We start from the raw sequence: 13,298 nt of genomic DNA, 5'->3' as shown, positions 1-13,298 counted from the left end.
TACCAAACAGCTCCACTCTCATTCCTCTGTAATTCCCTTTACTCCACTGTAATACTGATACTTTTGACTTTAGCTTCTCCCTCTCAAATTGCAGGGTGAATTCTATCATATAATTAACACTGCCTCCTGAGGGTCCCTTTACCTTAAGCTCCCTATTCAAATCTGGTTCATTACACAATACCCAATCCAGGTTAACTGATCCCCTAGTGAGCTCAACCGCAGATTGTTCTAATATGCTATCTCAAAGGCATACCACAAATTGTTAAGTTCCCAACTATAATCTTCTTTCAGCCATGACTCAGAGTTGCCTACTTCATACCTGACAATCTGTAACTACGCTACAATATCATCTACCTTATTCCGTACACTCTGTGCATTCAAATATAACACATTGAGTCCTGTATTCATCACCCTTTTCAAGTTTGCTCCCCTTTTACTTTGCAACTTATCCCACTGACTGCAATTTTGCTCTACCATCAGACACTTCTTGCAAGCAGTCTCACTACACATTGCCTCTGTTTGTAAACCAACTGCTCCATCCTCAGCTAAAATACACCAGTACCTGTCTGTCTGTCTGTATCTTGTTTTACGGCAGTTGGCATCCAGCTTAATGGTGCATTACCGCCACCCTCTGCTCCAGAATGTGCACTAGACATACATTCTAAATCCCTTCACCCAATCGCACGCGCGCGCACACACACACACACACACACACACACACACACACAAATATACTAACCTACACTTCACCCTCCCATCTTTGACCATTCTAGTATCCTATTCCTGTTTATTCGTCATATTCTATAAAAAACCCCTGTACCCCTTAAAAACACTAAAAATACCCGGACTTGTGCTCTCTCACCCATGCCCAGCAACCCTTTTAATGTGAATTCCTGCATCCCCAACTCCCTTAATTTATTTCTCATTATCTCTCTCTGTATACCATACTCTCTGCAACACAAAACTACATGTTCTACTGACTCCTTTTCCTGACATTCCTCACACAATCCTGTCTGGTGTTTCCCTATCATTTTCAATGTTTTGTTTGATGCACAATGCCCCAGCCTTAACCTAGTCCACACAATTTCCTCTCTTCTGTTTCCATTACCTACCCTAGTAACTGCAACACTCTTTTGTATTTGATATAAATGCCTCCCTTTCCCCTCCCTGTCCCATCTTTCTTGCCACATTCAGTTGACTTTTTCCCAGATTACACACTTAACCTCTGCTTTACTGATACTAATGTGCATGTCCACATTTTCTTTCTTTAACGCCCTCTTTGCCAACTCATCCACCCTCTCATTCCCCTTCACCCCTACATGTGCTGGAACCCATAGAAATTTTACCTGACCTCCCTGATTTGCAATTCTTGTAACTAACTGAAGGACTTCATAAAGTACATCTTGCCGACTGTTTGTGTGAAAAGACCTTAAACTTGCTAGAACTGAGGATGAATCTGAACATATCAATGCTTTGACTTGTCTGGCTTTCTGCACCCATTGCAATGCAACCAACACTGCCAGCATCTCCACTGAAAACACCCCTAACTTATTAGATGTTCTTCTGCTGATTCCAATTTCTTTTTCTGGTATTACCACCCCAAACCCTGTCACTCCTGTTTCAGGTTCCTTCGCACCATCCGTATAAATGTGAGTATAATCACTATACTTTTCCATCACATGACAGTTAAATGCATTTACCAAATCTGTTTTATATCTTTCTTTCCTTTTTACCTCTAACAAATGCCAGTCTATGTCAGGCCATACAAGCTTCCATGGAGCTACAACTGGATAAACTACTGAAGGACTTATCCTCAGATCAAACACACCACATTCTTTCGCGATATCATTCCCTACCCGACTGAAGGTATCCCTCTGAAACCTCCCATTTTCCCAGCACTCCTGCAACACTCCTTTAGTAGGGTGAGAATCATTGTGCCCCTGCAAGTTAGCCCAGTAGTTTGCCATCAGTTGCATCCTTCTTAGTTCCAAAGGCATTATTCCCATTTCTACCTGTAGGGCTGACACTGGTGACATTTTAAAAGCCCCACTGCACACCCTCAAGGCCTGAGCCTGAATCACATCCAGTTTCCTTATAAGAGACCTAGCTGCTGATCCATATACTATATTTCCATAATCCAATACAGATCTTTCTAAAGCCACATACATTCTCTTCAAAGCTGAACAACTTGCTCCCCATTCCCTACCAGTCAAACATCTCATCACATTTATTACTTTTTTACATTTCTCCTCAACTTTCCTGATATGGTCTGCCCATGTTAATCGTGAATCAAATATAACTCCCAGAAATTTAAATGATGCAACCCTTTCTAATTCAACCCCATACATCCTTATCTTCTTCCCTACCTCAACCCTTTTCCTGGTAAAAAATACAGTTTGAGTTTTATCTACTGAAAATCTACATCCCCAATCATAATCCCACTCCACCACTTCATCAATTGCTTCTTGTAGTTTCCTGATTATATGGTCCATGTTCCTGCCTCTTTTCCACAAGGCCCCATCATCCGCAAACAGTGACCTACCTATATCCACTGGTACCTTTGTGAAGACATCATTGATCATAATGATGAAAAGTAACGGGCTAATCACACTACCTTGAGGTGTGCCATTTTCCACTATGTACTGTTTTGATAATTCTGATCCAATCTGAACTTGAATTTTTCTACCAAACAAAAAATCTTTAATCCAATTAAAAACTCTCCCACCAACCCCCATCTTGTGCAGTTTAATTAATAATCCTTCCTTCCACAACATATCATAGGCTTTTTCAATGTCAAAGAACACTGCCACTACTGACTCTTTATTTGTCTGGGCCTTCCTTATTTCAGTCTCTAACATAATCACTGAGTCCATGGAATTCCTTCCCTTTCTAAAACCACTCTGATAACTTGCCAGCATTCCCCTTTTCTCAAGCTCATATGATAACCTTTCTGTTATCATCCTTTCCATTATCTTACATATACTTGATGTTAATTCAATTGGTCTGTACCTAGTGGGTTTTGACAGATCCTTGCCAGGCTTCCTTATTGGAATTACTACTGCTTCTTTCCATGCACTTGGTAATCTTCCCTCCTCCCACACTCTGTTATAAAAATGCAGCAACTTCAAGAGCGCTCCTTCTCCTAGATTTTTTAGCATCACAGAGCATATCAGATCTTTCCCTGGGGAGGTTGGTCTCGATCTCTTTATTGCTCTCACCATTTCTGCTAATGTAAATGGATCATCAATTATATCATCTGTTCCTTCCCTCCTGCTTAACACACCTGGGTGTTGGCTCATTATTCTTTCCCTCCTTCTTCTCCCTTCTTCAGACAAATTTTCTGAACTGTGTATCAGTACAAATGACTTGGCCATGACCTCAGCCTTATCCCTACTGGAGACTGCAGTTTCCTCCTCAGATATCATTACTGGATATTCCCATTCCCTTCTATCTCCTCCCATCCTCTTAATCATTCCCCATATCTCTCCCACAGGTGTTGTTCTTCCTACCTTGTCGCAAAAACTCCTCCAACTTGCCCTTTTAGCTTGACATATAGTTCTTCTCACCACTGCCTGTGCTTTCTTATATTGAACCAAATGCTGCATATTATGGGTTCTTTTAACTAGCCTGAATACTCTATTTCTGTTTTTTACAGCCTGACAACATTCCTCTGTCCACCATGGTACCAGTTTTCTATTCATCCTATTTTTACTCCTAGGTATAGATCCTTCTGCTGCCATGATAATTGCTGAAGTCACCTGACTGTTTAATTCATCTACATTTCCAGAAATATCAGTCTTTGTCAACCCTTCTTCACTCAATTTCTGGAATTTACCCCAATCAGCTTTTTCAAACACCCACTTTGAGGTTCCGCCACCTGGTCTTACTTCAACTCTTTCACCCACTGAACACAAAACTGGGTAGTGATCACTGCCTACTGTTGAAGCAGTCCAAACTCCCCAGTTACTAATGCCAGCCAAGGTATTAGACACTAACGTAATATCTAACACTGACTCATTTCCTGTTGTTATATCTATCCTTGTGCCGCTACCATCATTCATACACACCAAATCCCTTTCTTCCATCAAATCTTCAATTACCTTTCCATTTGGATCTGTAATCTGATCCCCCCATATTGTGCTATGAGCATTGAAATCTGCACACCACACTACTTTATGTCTGTTTTGTCCTTGTATCTTTAATAGGCTGTCCAAATCCAACCTTTTACATGGATTGTAGTAGTTAATTATAACCACTCCCTCCCCTCTCTCCCACACTTCCACCACTATGTATTCCTGATCATCTCCTTTTTCCAGTACCCTATATGGTATACCTTGCTTGATTAACATAGCACAACCCCCTCCTCCCCCTAGATTTCTATCTTTCCTTATCATTGTATACCCATATACCACAAAGTCTAAAGTTGGTTTCAACCAAGTTTCCTGAATACACACTACATCCGGTTTTACAACCATTTCTTTAATAAAGTGCTTGAATTCCTGGCTATTGGCCAGTAAGCTCCTTGCATTCCATTGTAAAAGAATCACCATAATTAGTATTAACCAACACATGACACTTCCTGGCTTGACTGATTACTGAGGTTCTCCCTCACTTCCTCCCATGTCAGTCCTATTAACCCTAAATGGTTTACTGCTGCTTTTACCACCAGCTGAATTTTGTCATTTTTTGACTTTACCTCAGCCGTACTATTAATCACTCCTGCAATGAATGTTACTAGAGCCTTTTTGTCTACATAAATCCTGTCATTTGTTCTTTGTTGCATCTCTCGTATCCCTATTGCTCCCTATTCATTAGGAGCATTATTCTGTTCTCTTGACATTCTTACAGCTTCTGCATAAGTGATCTTTCTTTTCACTCTTATTTCTTGAATTTTAGTCTCCCGTCTCACAACCTCACACCCACTATATGCCACATTATGAGCTCCTCCACAATTGCAGCATTTTGGTTGAACTCCTGTTCCAGACTTTCCATATTCATGATCACCCCCACATCTAGCACATCTCCTCTGCCTTTTACAGTTTTTAGCCACGTGTCCAAACCTTTGACAATTATAGCACCTCAGTGGTTTTGGCACATACACCCTTACTGGGTAACCCATGAAACCCAGGAACACCTTCCTTGGCGCTCTTTCTTCTTCAAATTCAATCAATATTGATTCACTTTCCTTTTTCACTCCCTCCTTTGTTGTTTTCAGTCTTTGAACATTCATTACTTTCCCTCCTTTGATATTCCTCTTTATCTCCTCCATATTTATACTCATTGGTATCCCCATGATCACTCCTTTACAACCACTATTTTGTGCTATCACCCTCCCTGTGTATTCCACCTTGCATTTTCCTATCTCTTTTAGCTTGAGTGCTTTCTCAAGTTGTTCCTCATTTGCACATCTTACCAATAAGTTGCCATCATTAAGGACTTTTGCAAATACTATTTCCCCTATCTTATTTGTCAGAGTTGTTGTTAGCACAAACGGGTTAATTTTCTTCATATGTCCCTGAGCCTTCTCATTAAACCTAATTATGACAACACCTCCTCGCTGAGCTTGTTCATCTTCCTCACTTTCAGAGCTTTCTCCACTATCATTTCTTATTCTTTTATTCCCTTTGTCTTGGTTTTTATTCATCCGACCCCTCACTACCTCCTCATTCCCTTTATTTCTCCCTTCACAATAATCCACCTCTCCCCAGCTGCCTACCTCTGGTCCCAAGTCTCTATCCCTCTCCTTCTCCAATTTCTTTCCCTCAACCCCGCCTCTTATCTTGTCCGCCATTACCGGACCCACATGACCCCCTCCCAGCAATTTCCGTTCCTTCCCCACTCTCTTTCCCTCAACAGGTTCCAAACCACATTCACGCATCAAGCAAAACACAGCCAGCTTCCAGTCGAGCCAACTCCAATCGAAATCCAGAGCGAACTTCTCTCAAACCGCCAGCTTTTGGCCTACACCAGTACCTATCCCCTGCTGAATTAGGTGCGTTAAACCATCCCCAATAACTCTAACAAATGCGCCAGCAAGGATATTGGTCCCCCTCGGGTTCAGGTGTAACAGATTCCTTTTGTACGGGTCATACCTTCCCAAGAAGAAATCCTAATGATCTAGAAATCTGAAATCCTGACCCCTGCACCAGTTCCTCAGCCACGTATTCATCCCCCAAACTATCCTATTCTTACCCTCACTAGCATGTGGCATAGCCAGCAATCCAGAGGTTATTACCCTTGAGGTCCTGCTTTTCAGCTTTCTACCTACCACCCTAAGTTCTCTCTTCAGGACCTCCTCTGTTTTCCTACTTTTGTCATTGGTGCCAATATTTACATAGACTTCTGGCTGCTCTCCCTCCCCTTTAGAATGTATAGACCCGATCTGAGCAGTTCCTGATGCATCATACCATCCAGGTATCCCTATCACATCTATAGAATCTCAGGTCTAAACCTCGAACTATGAAATCGACTATCACATCCGCAATCCATTTCTCCCCCCTTTCTTTCTGATTTACAGCACCAGACTCAGTGCCAGAAACCCTGTTGCTTCCCCCACACCCCTCTCCCCCGGTAGGTCATTTTTCCCCTGCAGTATCCATAACAGTATATTTATCATTGAGGGGATCAACCACAGGGGAACTCTGGACTGGCTGCTCATTTCCTTACCCACTCCTGATAGTCCCCCAAGTACCTGCCTCCTGCAACTCAGTGGTGACTACCTCCCTGTGATCCCATTTATCACGTCCCGATTTCCTGTATGAGCCAAGGTCATCAAGCTCCTTAACATGTTACCTGAGGAGCGGAAGCTCGGTGCACCTGAGGCAGATGTGATTATCTGGCAGTCTGGAGGTCTCCCTTTCATCAATCTGAGACACTTCCTGCAGGCCCACTGACCACTCAAGTATTTCCATTTATTTTATTTATTTTTTTGTTTTTTTTTAATTACAGATCTCTGGCACTTGTATTAATTTATCTTTTCTTATCAATTGGAACATCAAAACAAAAGAAATACGAGTCAGGAGAGGATATTTCACTCCTTGTGCCTTCTTGACCATTCAATAATATTGTGATTGACCTTTCACTTCAAGATGCCACTTTCCTGTACCGACTCTATAACCTTTAATTCCTAAATATGCATGAACCTGAACTATTTGGTCAACTATGTATAAATAGCATTATAATATCCCAATATTTATGCTTCAGTTAGGGGAAAATGGATTGCAGAATGCCAGGTATTTTGAATTTGTAGGTTTCATTATCATTCTCATTGTCAGAGAAAAGTAGTTTCTATCAGATGAAACCATCCTTTAGATCCACACAAATCTGTCAACCTTGTAAATGCATTTAAAATCCTGTACGAGTGACTGAGTGACCTCATCATCCAAAGGTCTGGAAACTTGCTGCTGAGATAAAATCTTTGAAGCTCATCTAGGACAGCAGTGATCATGAATTATACAATTTTATATTCCTCTAAGTATTTCAAAATTATAATTCACATAATTGAAAGAAACGATGTTACTTTACAACTTTCTGAATTTTAGTGGAATATTTACAGAAAAATGTATTTTATCATCACAGTTTGAACACAATGTGTAACGAATAGTTTTACCTTCCCTGAAGATTTGATGCCTTTACACAAAGCAGCTCCAATAATCACCCAACCCAGAAGCAGACACAAGGCTAAATACCAAACTATCTTCCCCGTGTCTTCTATTGAACGTGAACGGCGTAAAACTACTTTGCTAAAAAAAAATTCATAATAAACAATTTCAGCCAGAAATTTAGCCATTCCATACATTCACCGTTTCGTATAATACATTGGAGAATTTATATGGATTTGAACCATTTTCAACTTAATGGTGCACTCTGAATTGTTACCAGAATTAAAATTATAATTTATAATTGTTTATTTCCTGTGCTTAGATTTTGTTTCATATAATAATAATCTTCATTTAAACAGGTATGGTTGATGAGATTCTCCTCTAAGTTAATTAGTTCCTGCTAATTCTATAGCTAAATCTATTTTAGTTAATCACTTTATCTCCTAAATTAATTTCATGAATTCTTATTCAATTCTAGATCTATGAACGACACGCAATCCAACAATGAACTAACTAATGGAGCTAAATCAACATCTGCCCATGGCAACAAATTCCATAGATTCACCACCCTCTGACTAAAAAAATGTTTTCGCATTTCTGTTCTGAAAGGGCGCCCTTCAATCCTGAAGTCATGCCCTCTCGTACTAGACTCCCCCATCATGGGAAACAATTTTGCCACATCCACTCTGTCCATGCCTTTTAACATTCAAAATGTTTCTATGAGGTCTCCCCTCATTCTTCTAAACTCCAAGGAATACAGTCCAAGAGCGGACAAACATTCCTCATATGTTAACCCTCTCATTCCCGGAATCATTCTAGTGAATCTTCTCTGTACCCTCTCCAATGTCAGCACATCCTTTCTTAAATAAGGAGACCAAAACTGCCCACAGTACTCCAAGTGAGGTCTCACCAGCACCTTATAGAGCCTCAACATCACATCCCTGCTCCTATACTCTATTCCTCTAGAAATGAATGCCAACATTGCATTCGCCTTCTTCACTACCGACTCAACCTGGAGGTTAACTTTAAGGGAATCCTGTACGAGGACTCCCAAGTCCCGTTGCATCTCAGAACTTTGAATTCTTTTCCCATTTAAATAATAGTCTGCCCGTTTATTTTTTTCTGCCAAAGTGCATAACCATACACTTTCCAACATTGTACTTCATTTGCCACTTCTCTGCCCATTCTTCCAATCTATCCAAGTCTCTCTGCAGACTCTCCGTTTCCTCAGCACTACCAACCCCTCCACCTATCTTCGTATCGTCAGCAAACTTAGCCACAAAGCCATCTATTCCATAACCAAATCGTTGATGTACAATATAAAAAGAAGCGGCCCCAACACTGATCTCTGTGGAACACCACTGGTAACCGGCAGCCAACCAGAATAGGATCCCTTTATTCTCACTCTCTGTTTCCTGCCAATCAGCCAACGCTCTATCCACGTATGTAACTTTCCCGTAATTCCATGGGCCCTTATCTTGTTAAGCAGCCTCATGTGTGGCACCTTGTCAAAGGCCTTCTGAAAATCCAAATATACAACATCCACTGCATCTCCCTTGTCTAGCCTACTGGTAATTTCCTCAAAAAATTGTAATAGGTTTGTCAGGCAGGATTTTCCTTTAAGGAATCCACGCTGAGTTCTGCCTATCTTGTCATATGCCTCCAGGTACTCTGTAACCTCATCCTTGACAATCGACTCCAACAACTTCCCAACCACCGATGTCAAGCTAACAGGTCTATAATTTCCTTTTTGCTTCCTTGCCCCCTTCTTAAATAGCGGAGTGATATTAGCAATCTTCCAGTCTTCCAGACCCATGCCAGAATCTATCGACTTTTGAAAGATCATCACTAATGCCTCCGCAATCTCCACAGCTACTTCCTTCAGAACACGAGGGTGCATTCCATCTGGTCCGGGAGATTTATCTACCTTTAGACTATTCAGCTTCCTGAGTACTTTCTCTGTCGTAATTGTGACTGCGCACACTTCTCTTCCCTGCCACCCTTGAGTGTCTGGTATCCTGCTGTCTTCCTCAGTGAAGACTGATGCAAAATACTTATTCAGTTCCTCTGCCATCTCCTCATCTCCCATTACAATTTCTCCAGTATCATTTTCTATCGGTCCTATATCTACTCTCACCTGTCTTTTACTCTTTATATACTTGAAAAAGCTTTTAGTATCCTCTTTGATATTATTTGCTAGTTTCCTTTCATAGTTAATCTTTTCCCTCTTAATGACCTTCTTGGTTTCCTTTTGTGTCACCTTCCTGTCAGCTGGAACCAGACTAACCATTCTCCTCTGACCTCTCTCATTAACAAGGCATTTTTGCCCACAGAACTGACCTCACTAGATGTTTTTTTTTGCTTTTCACACCATTCTCTGTCAACTCTAGAGACTGTTATGCATGAAGATTCCAGGAGTACAGTCATTTCTGAGATACTCAAAGCACCTTGTCTGGCACCAACAATCACTTAACTGGCAGGATCACCAGATCACATTTCTTTTGCATTCTGATATTTAGTCTGAACCACGACAGAACTTCCTGACCATGTCTGCATACGTTTATGTATCGAGTTACTGCCACATGATTGGTTGATTAGATATTTGCATTAATGAGCAGGTGTACAGGTGTACCTAATAAAGTGGCCACTGGATGAACATTGACATAAATCATATGGCTGTCTACAGCAAATGGTTCTTCTCTTATTAAAACTAACTAACCATCTACTGATACAGCAATGTAGACTGCAGATGTAAATACCAGTAGCATGCTACTTACTTCCAGTATTGTTCACTAGGCCCCTGGTGAGGAACATAGATTTCTGATCCATTTGAGCAAGTCTCGTTGCTTGCATGCAGCCATGTTGTACTAACAATTTCAAAATGTCCATTGTCTAGAGTGAGATTGCACAGCGAACCTGTAAAATGTGGAATATGGTTAAAAGAGTGTACCAGGAACAATTTGTAATTTCTCATTCATACAAACACTCTGACTGAATCAGTCCAAGGGTAAGACCACAGACTGACCAGGATCCAAAGGTACAGTGACAGAATAGGATACAACAATGGCTGCAGGACCAGTCCACATGTCAGTTGTAATACCGAAAGTGTGCACTCCAGAACTAATTGAGACTCCTGCCAAGCTATTGCAGAACAATTACAACACTTGTGTCTACTCAGTAATGTAGAAAATTATCCACATCGGATTTTTCATACAAGCTGGAGAAATTCAATCCAACTAATTATAATCCAATCAATTCTCTCTCAATCATCAGCAAAGTAATGCAAGTTGCCATTGACATTAACAATTACTCACTGATAATCAAACCCATTGATTCCCAGGCGTCTTGCTGTGCTCCAGACCTCATCGCAACCTTGGCCCAAAGAGCTGATTTCAGAGGCAAGAAAAGAGTGGCTGCCTTTAATATCAAAGAAACATTTGCCTGAGTATGCTGTTCTGATAAAGTTGGTGTTAATGGGCTTTAAACGGAAACACTCCAGTCATTGGAATCATTCTTCACACTAAGGATGGTGGGTGAGTTGAAGCTGAGTTCTAGCCAAGGACATCACTACAGGAATTGAAAGGGACTGTGGTATGCCCAACCATCTTCAGATGCTTTATCAAAGAACTTCCTTCCATCTTAATCTCAGAAGTCGAAATGTTTGATGATCATTCCACAATATTTAATTCCATTCATAGCTCTTCAGTAAGTGAAGCAGCCTACACCTGCATGTAAAACCGTCTGCATAACATTCAGACGTAAACCAGCTTTTAGCGAGTAACATCTATGCCACACAATTGCCGGACAATGGTGATCTCTAACAAGGGTATGTCTAACCACCCACTATTAATATTCAATGGCTTTACTGTCTCTAAGTCCCCTGGACGGCCACTATTGACCAGAAACTCAAATGACCTGCCACATAAATATTAGGGCTACCGTAGCGGTTTGTGCCTTGGTACCTTGTGATGAGTGACTGACCTCCTGACATCCCAAGTCAGGGGGGTATTGAAATACCAACTATTTTCCTGGATAGTCATAGTCATAGTCATACTTTATTAATCCCTGGGGAAATTGGTTTTCGTTACAGTTGCTCCGTAAATAATAAATAGTAATAGAACCATAAATAGTTAAATTGTAATATGTAAATTATGCCAGTAAATTATGAAATAAGTTCAGGACCAGCCTATTGGCTCAGGATGTCTGACCCTCCAAGGAAGGAGTTGTAAAGTTTGATGGCCACAGGCAGGAATGACTTCCTATGACGCTCAGTGCTGCATCTCGGTGGAATGAGTCTCTGGCTGATTGTACTCCTGTGCCCAACCAGTACATTATGTAATGGATGGGAGACATTGACCAAAATGGCATGCAACATAGATAGCATCCTCTTTTCAGACACCACCGTCAGAGAGTCCAGTTCCATCCCCACAACATCACTGGCCTTACGAATGACTTTGTTGATTCTGTTGGTGTCTGCCACCCTCAGCCTGCTGCCCCAGCACACAACAGCAAACATGATAGCACTGGCCACCACAGACTCGTAGAACATCCTCAGCATCGTCCGGCAGATGTTAAAGGACCTCAGTCTCCTCAGGAAATAGAGATGGCTCTGACCCTTCTTGTAGACAGCCTCAGTGTTCTTTGACCAGTCCAGTTTATTGTCAATTCGTATCCCCAGGTATTTGTAATCCTCCACCATGTCCACACTGACCCCCTGGATGGAAACAGGGGTCACCGGTACCTTAGCTCTCCTCAGGTCTATCACCAGCTCCTTAGTCTTTCTCACATTAAGCTGCAGATAATTCTGCTCACACCATGAGACAAGTTTCCTACCGTAGCCCTGTACTCAGCCTCATCTCCCTTGCCGATGCATCCAACTATGGTAGAGTCATCCGAAAACTTCTGAAGATGACAAGACTCTGTGCAGTAGTTGAAGTCCGAAGTGTAAATGGTGAAGAAAAAGGGAGACAAGACTGTCCCCTGTGGAGCCCCAGTGCTGCTGATCACTCTGTCGGACACACAGTGTTGCAAGCACATGTACTGCGGTCTGCCAGTCAGATAATCAAGAATCCATGACACCAGGGAAGCATCCACCTGCATCGCTGTCAGCTTCTCCCCCAGCAGAGCAGGGCGGATGGTGTTGAACGCACTGGAGAAGTCAAAAAACATGACCCTCACAGTGCTCGCTGGCTTGTCTAGGTGGGCGTAGACACGGTTCAGCATGAAGACGATGGCATCCTCAACTCCTAGTCGGGGCTGGTAGGCGAACTGGAGGGGATCTAAGTGTGGCCTGGCCATAGGCCGGAGCAGCTCCAGAACAAGTCTCTCCAGGGTCTTCATGACGTGGGAGATCAATGCCACCGGTCTGTAGTCATTGAGGCCGCTGGGGCACAGCGTCTTCGGCACAGGGACGAGGCAGGACATCTTCCACAATACAGGAACCCTCCGGAGCCTCAGGTTCAGGTTGAATACATGGTGAAGTACTCCACATAGCTGAGGGGCACAGGCTTTGAGCACCCTGGTACTGACACCATCCGGTCCTGCAGCCTTGCTTGGGTTGAGACGTTTCAGCTGTCTTCTCGCTTGTAGAGCTGTGAAGCCCACCGTGGTGATTTCTTGTGGGGAAGAGGTATAGTGATGAGAGCAGGGTGGCGGACTGTGAGGAGGGGTAGGAGGGGAGAGTGGAATATGTGTTGG

At 42.2% G+C, this 13,298-nt stretch overlaps 1 protein-coding gene across 3 annotated transcripts in view; it reads right to left on the bottom strand.

Moving 5' to 3' along the window:
- Positions 1-13,298, bottom strand: part of LOC134352895 (sodium- and chloride-dependent neutral and basic amino acid transporter B(0+)-like) — a 91,760-nt gene that overhangs the window by 63,667 nt on the left and 14,795 nt on the right. For all 3 annotated transcript variants that reach the window (XM_063060477.1, XM_063060479.1, XM_063060478.1), the window contains 2 exons: positions 10,379-10,517; positions 7,610-7,742 (listed from right to left, as the gene is read on the bottom strand). In XM_063060477.1, coding sequence (XP_062916547.1) covers positions 7,610-7,742; positions 10,379-10,517 — 272 coding nt within the window. The remainder of the gene's footprint in view (positions 1-7,609; positions 7,743-10,378; positions 10,518-13,298) is intronic.

Source organism: Mobula hypostoma, chromosome 10 (genome assembly GCF_963921235.1).
Source record: "Mobula hypostoma chromosome 10, sMobHyp1.1, whole genome shotgun sequence".
Classification (NCBI taxonomy): Eukaryota; Metazoa; Chordata; class Chondrichthyes; order Myliobatiformes; family Myliobatidae; genus Mobula; species Mobula hypostoma.
Note: the sequence above shows the minus strand (reverse complement) of the source record. Positions and strands in the feature narration are given on the sequence as shown.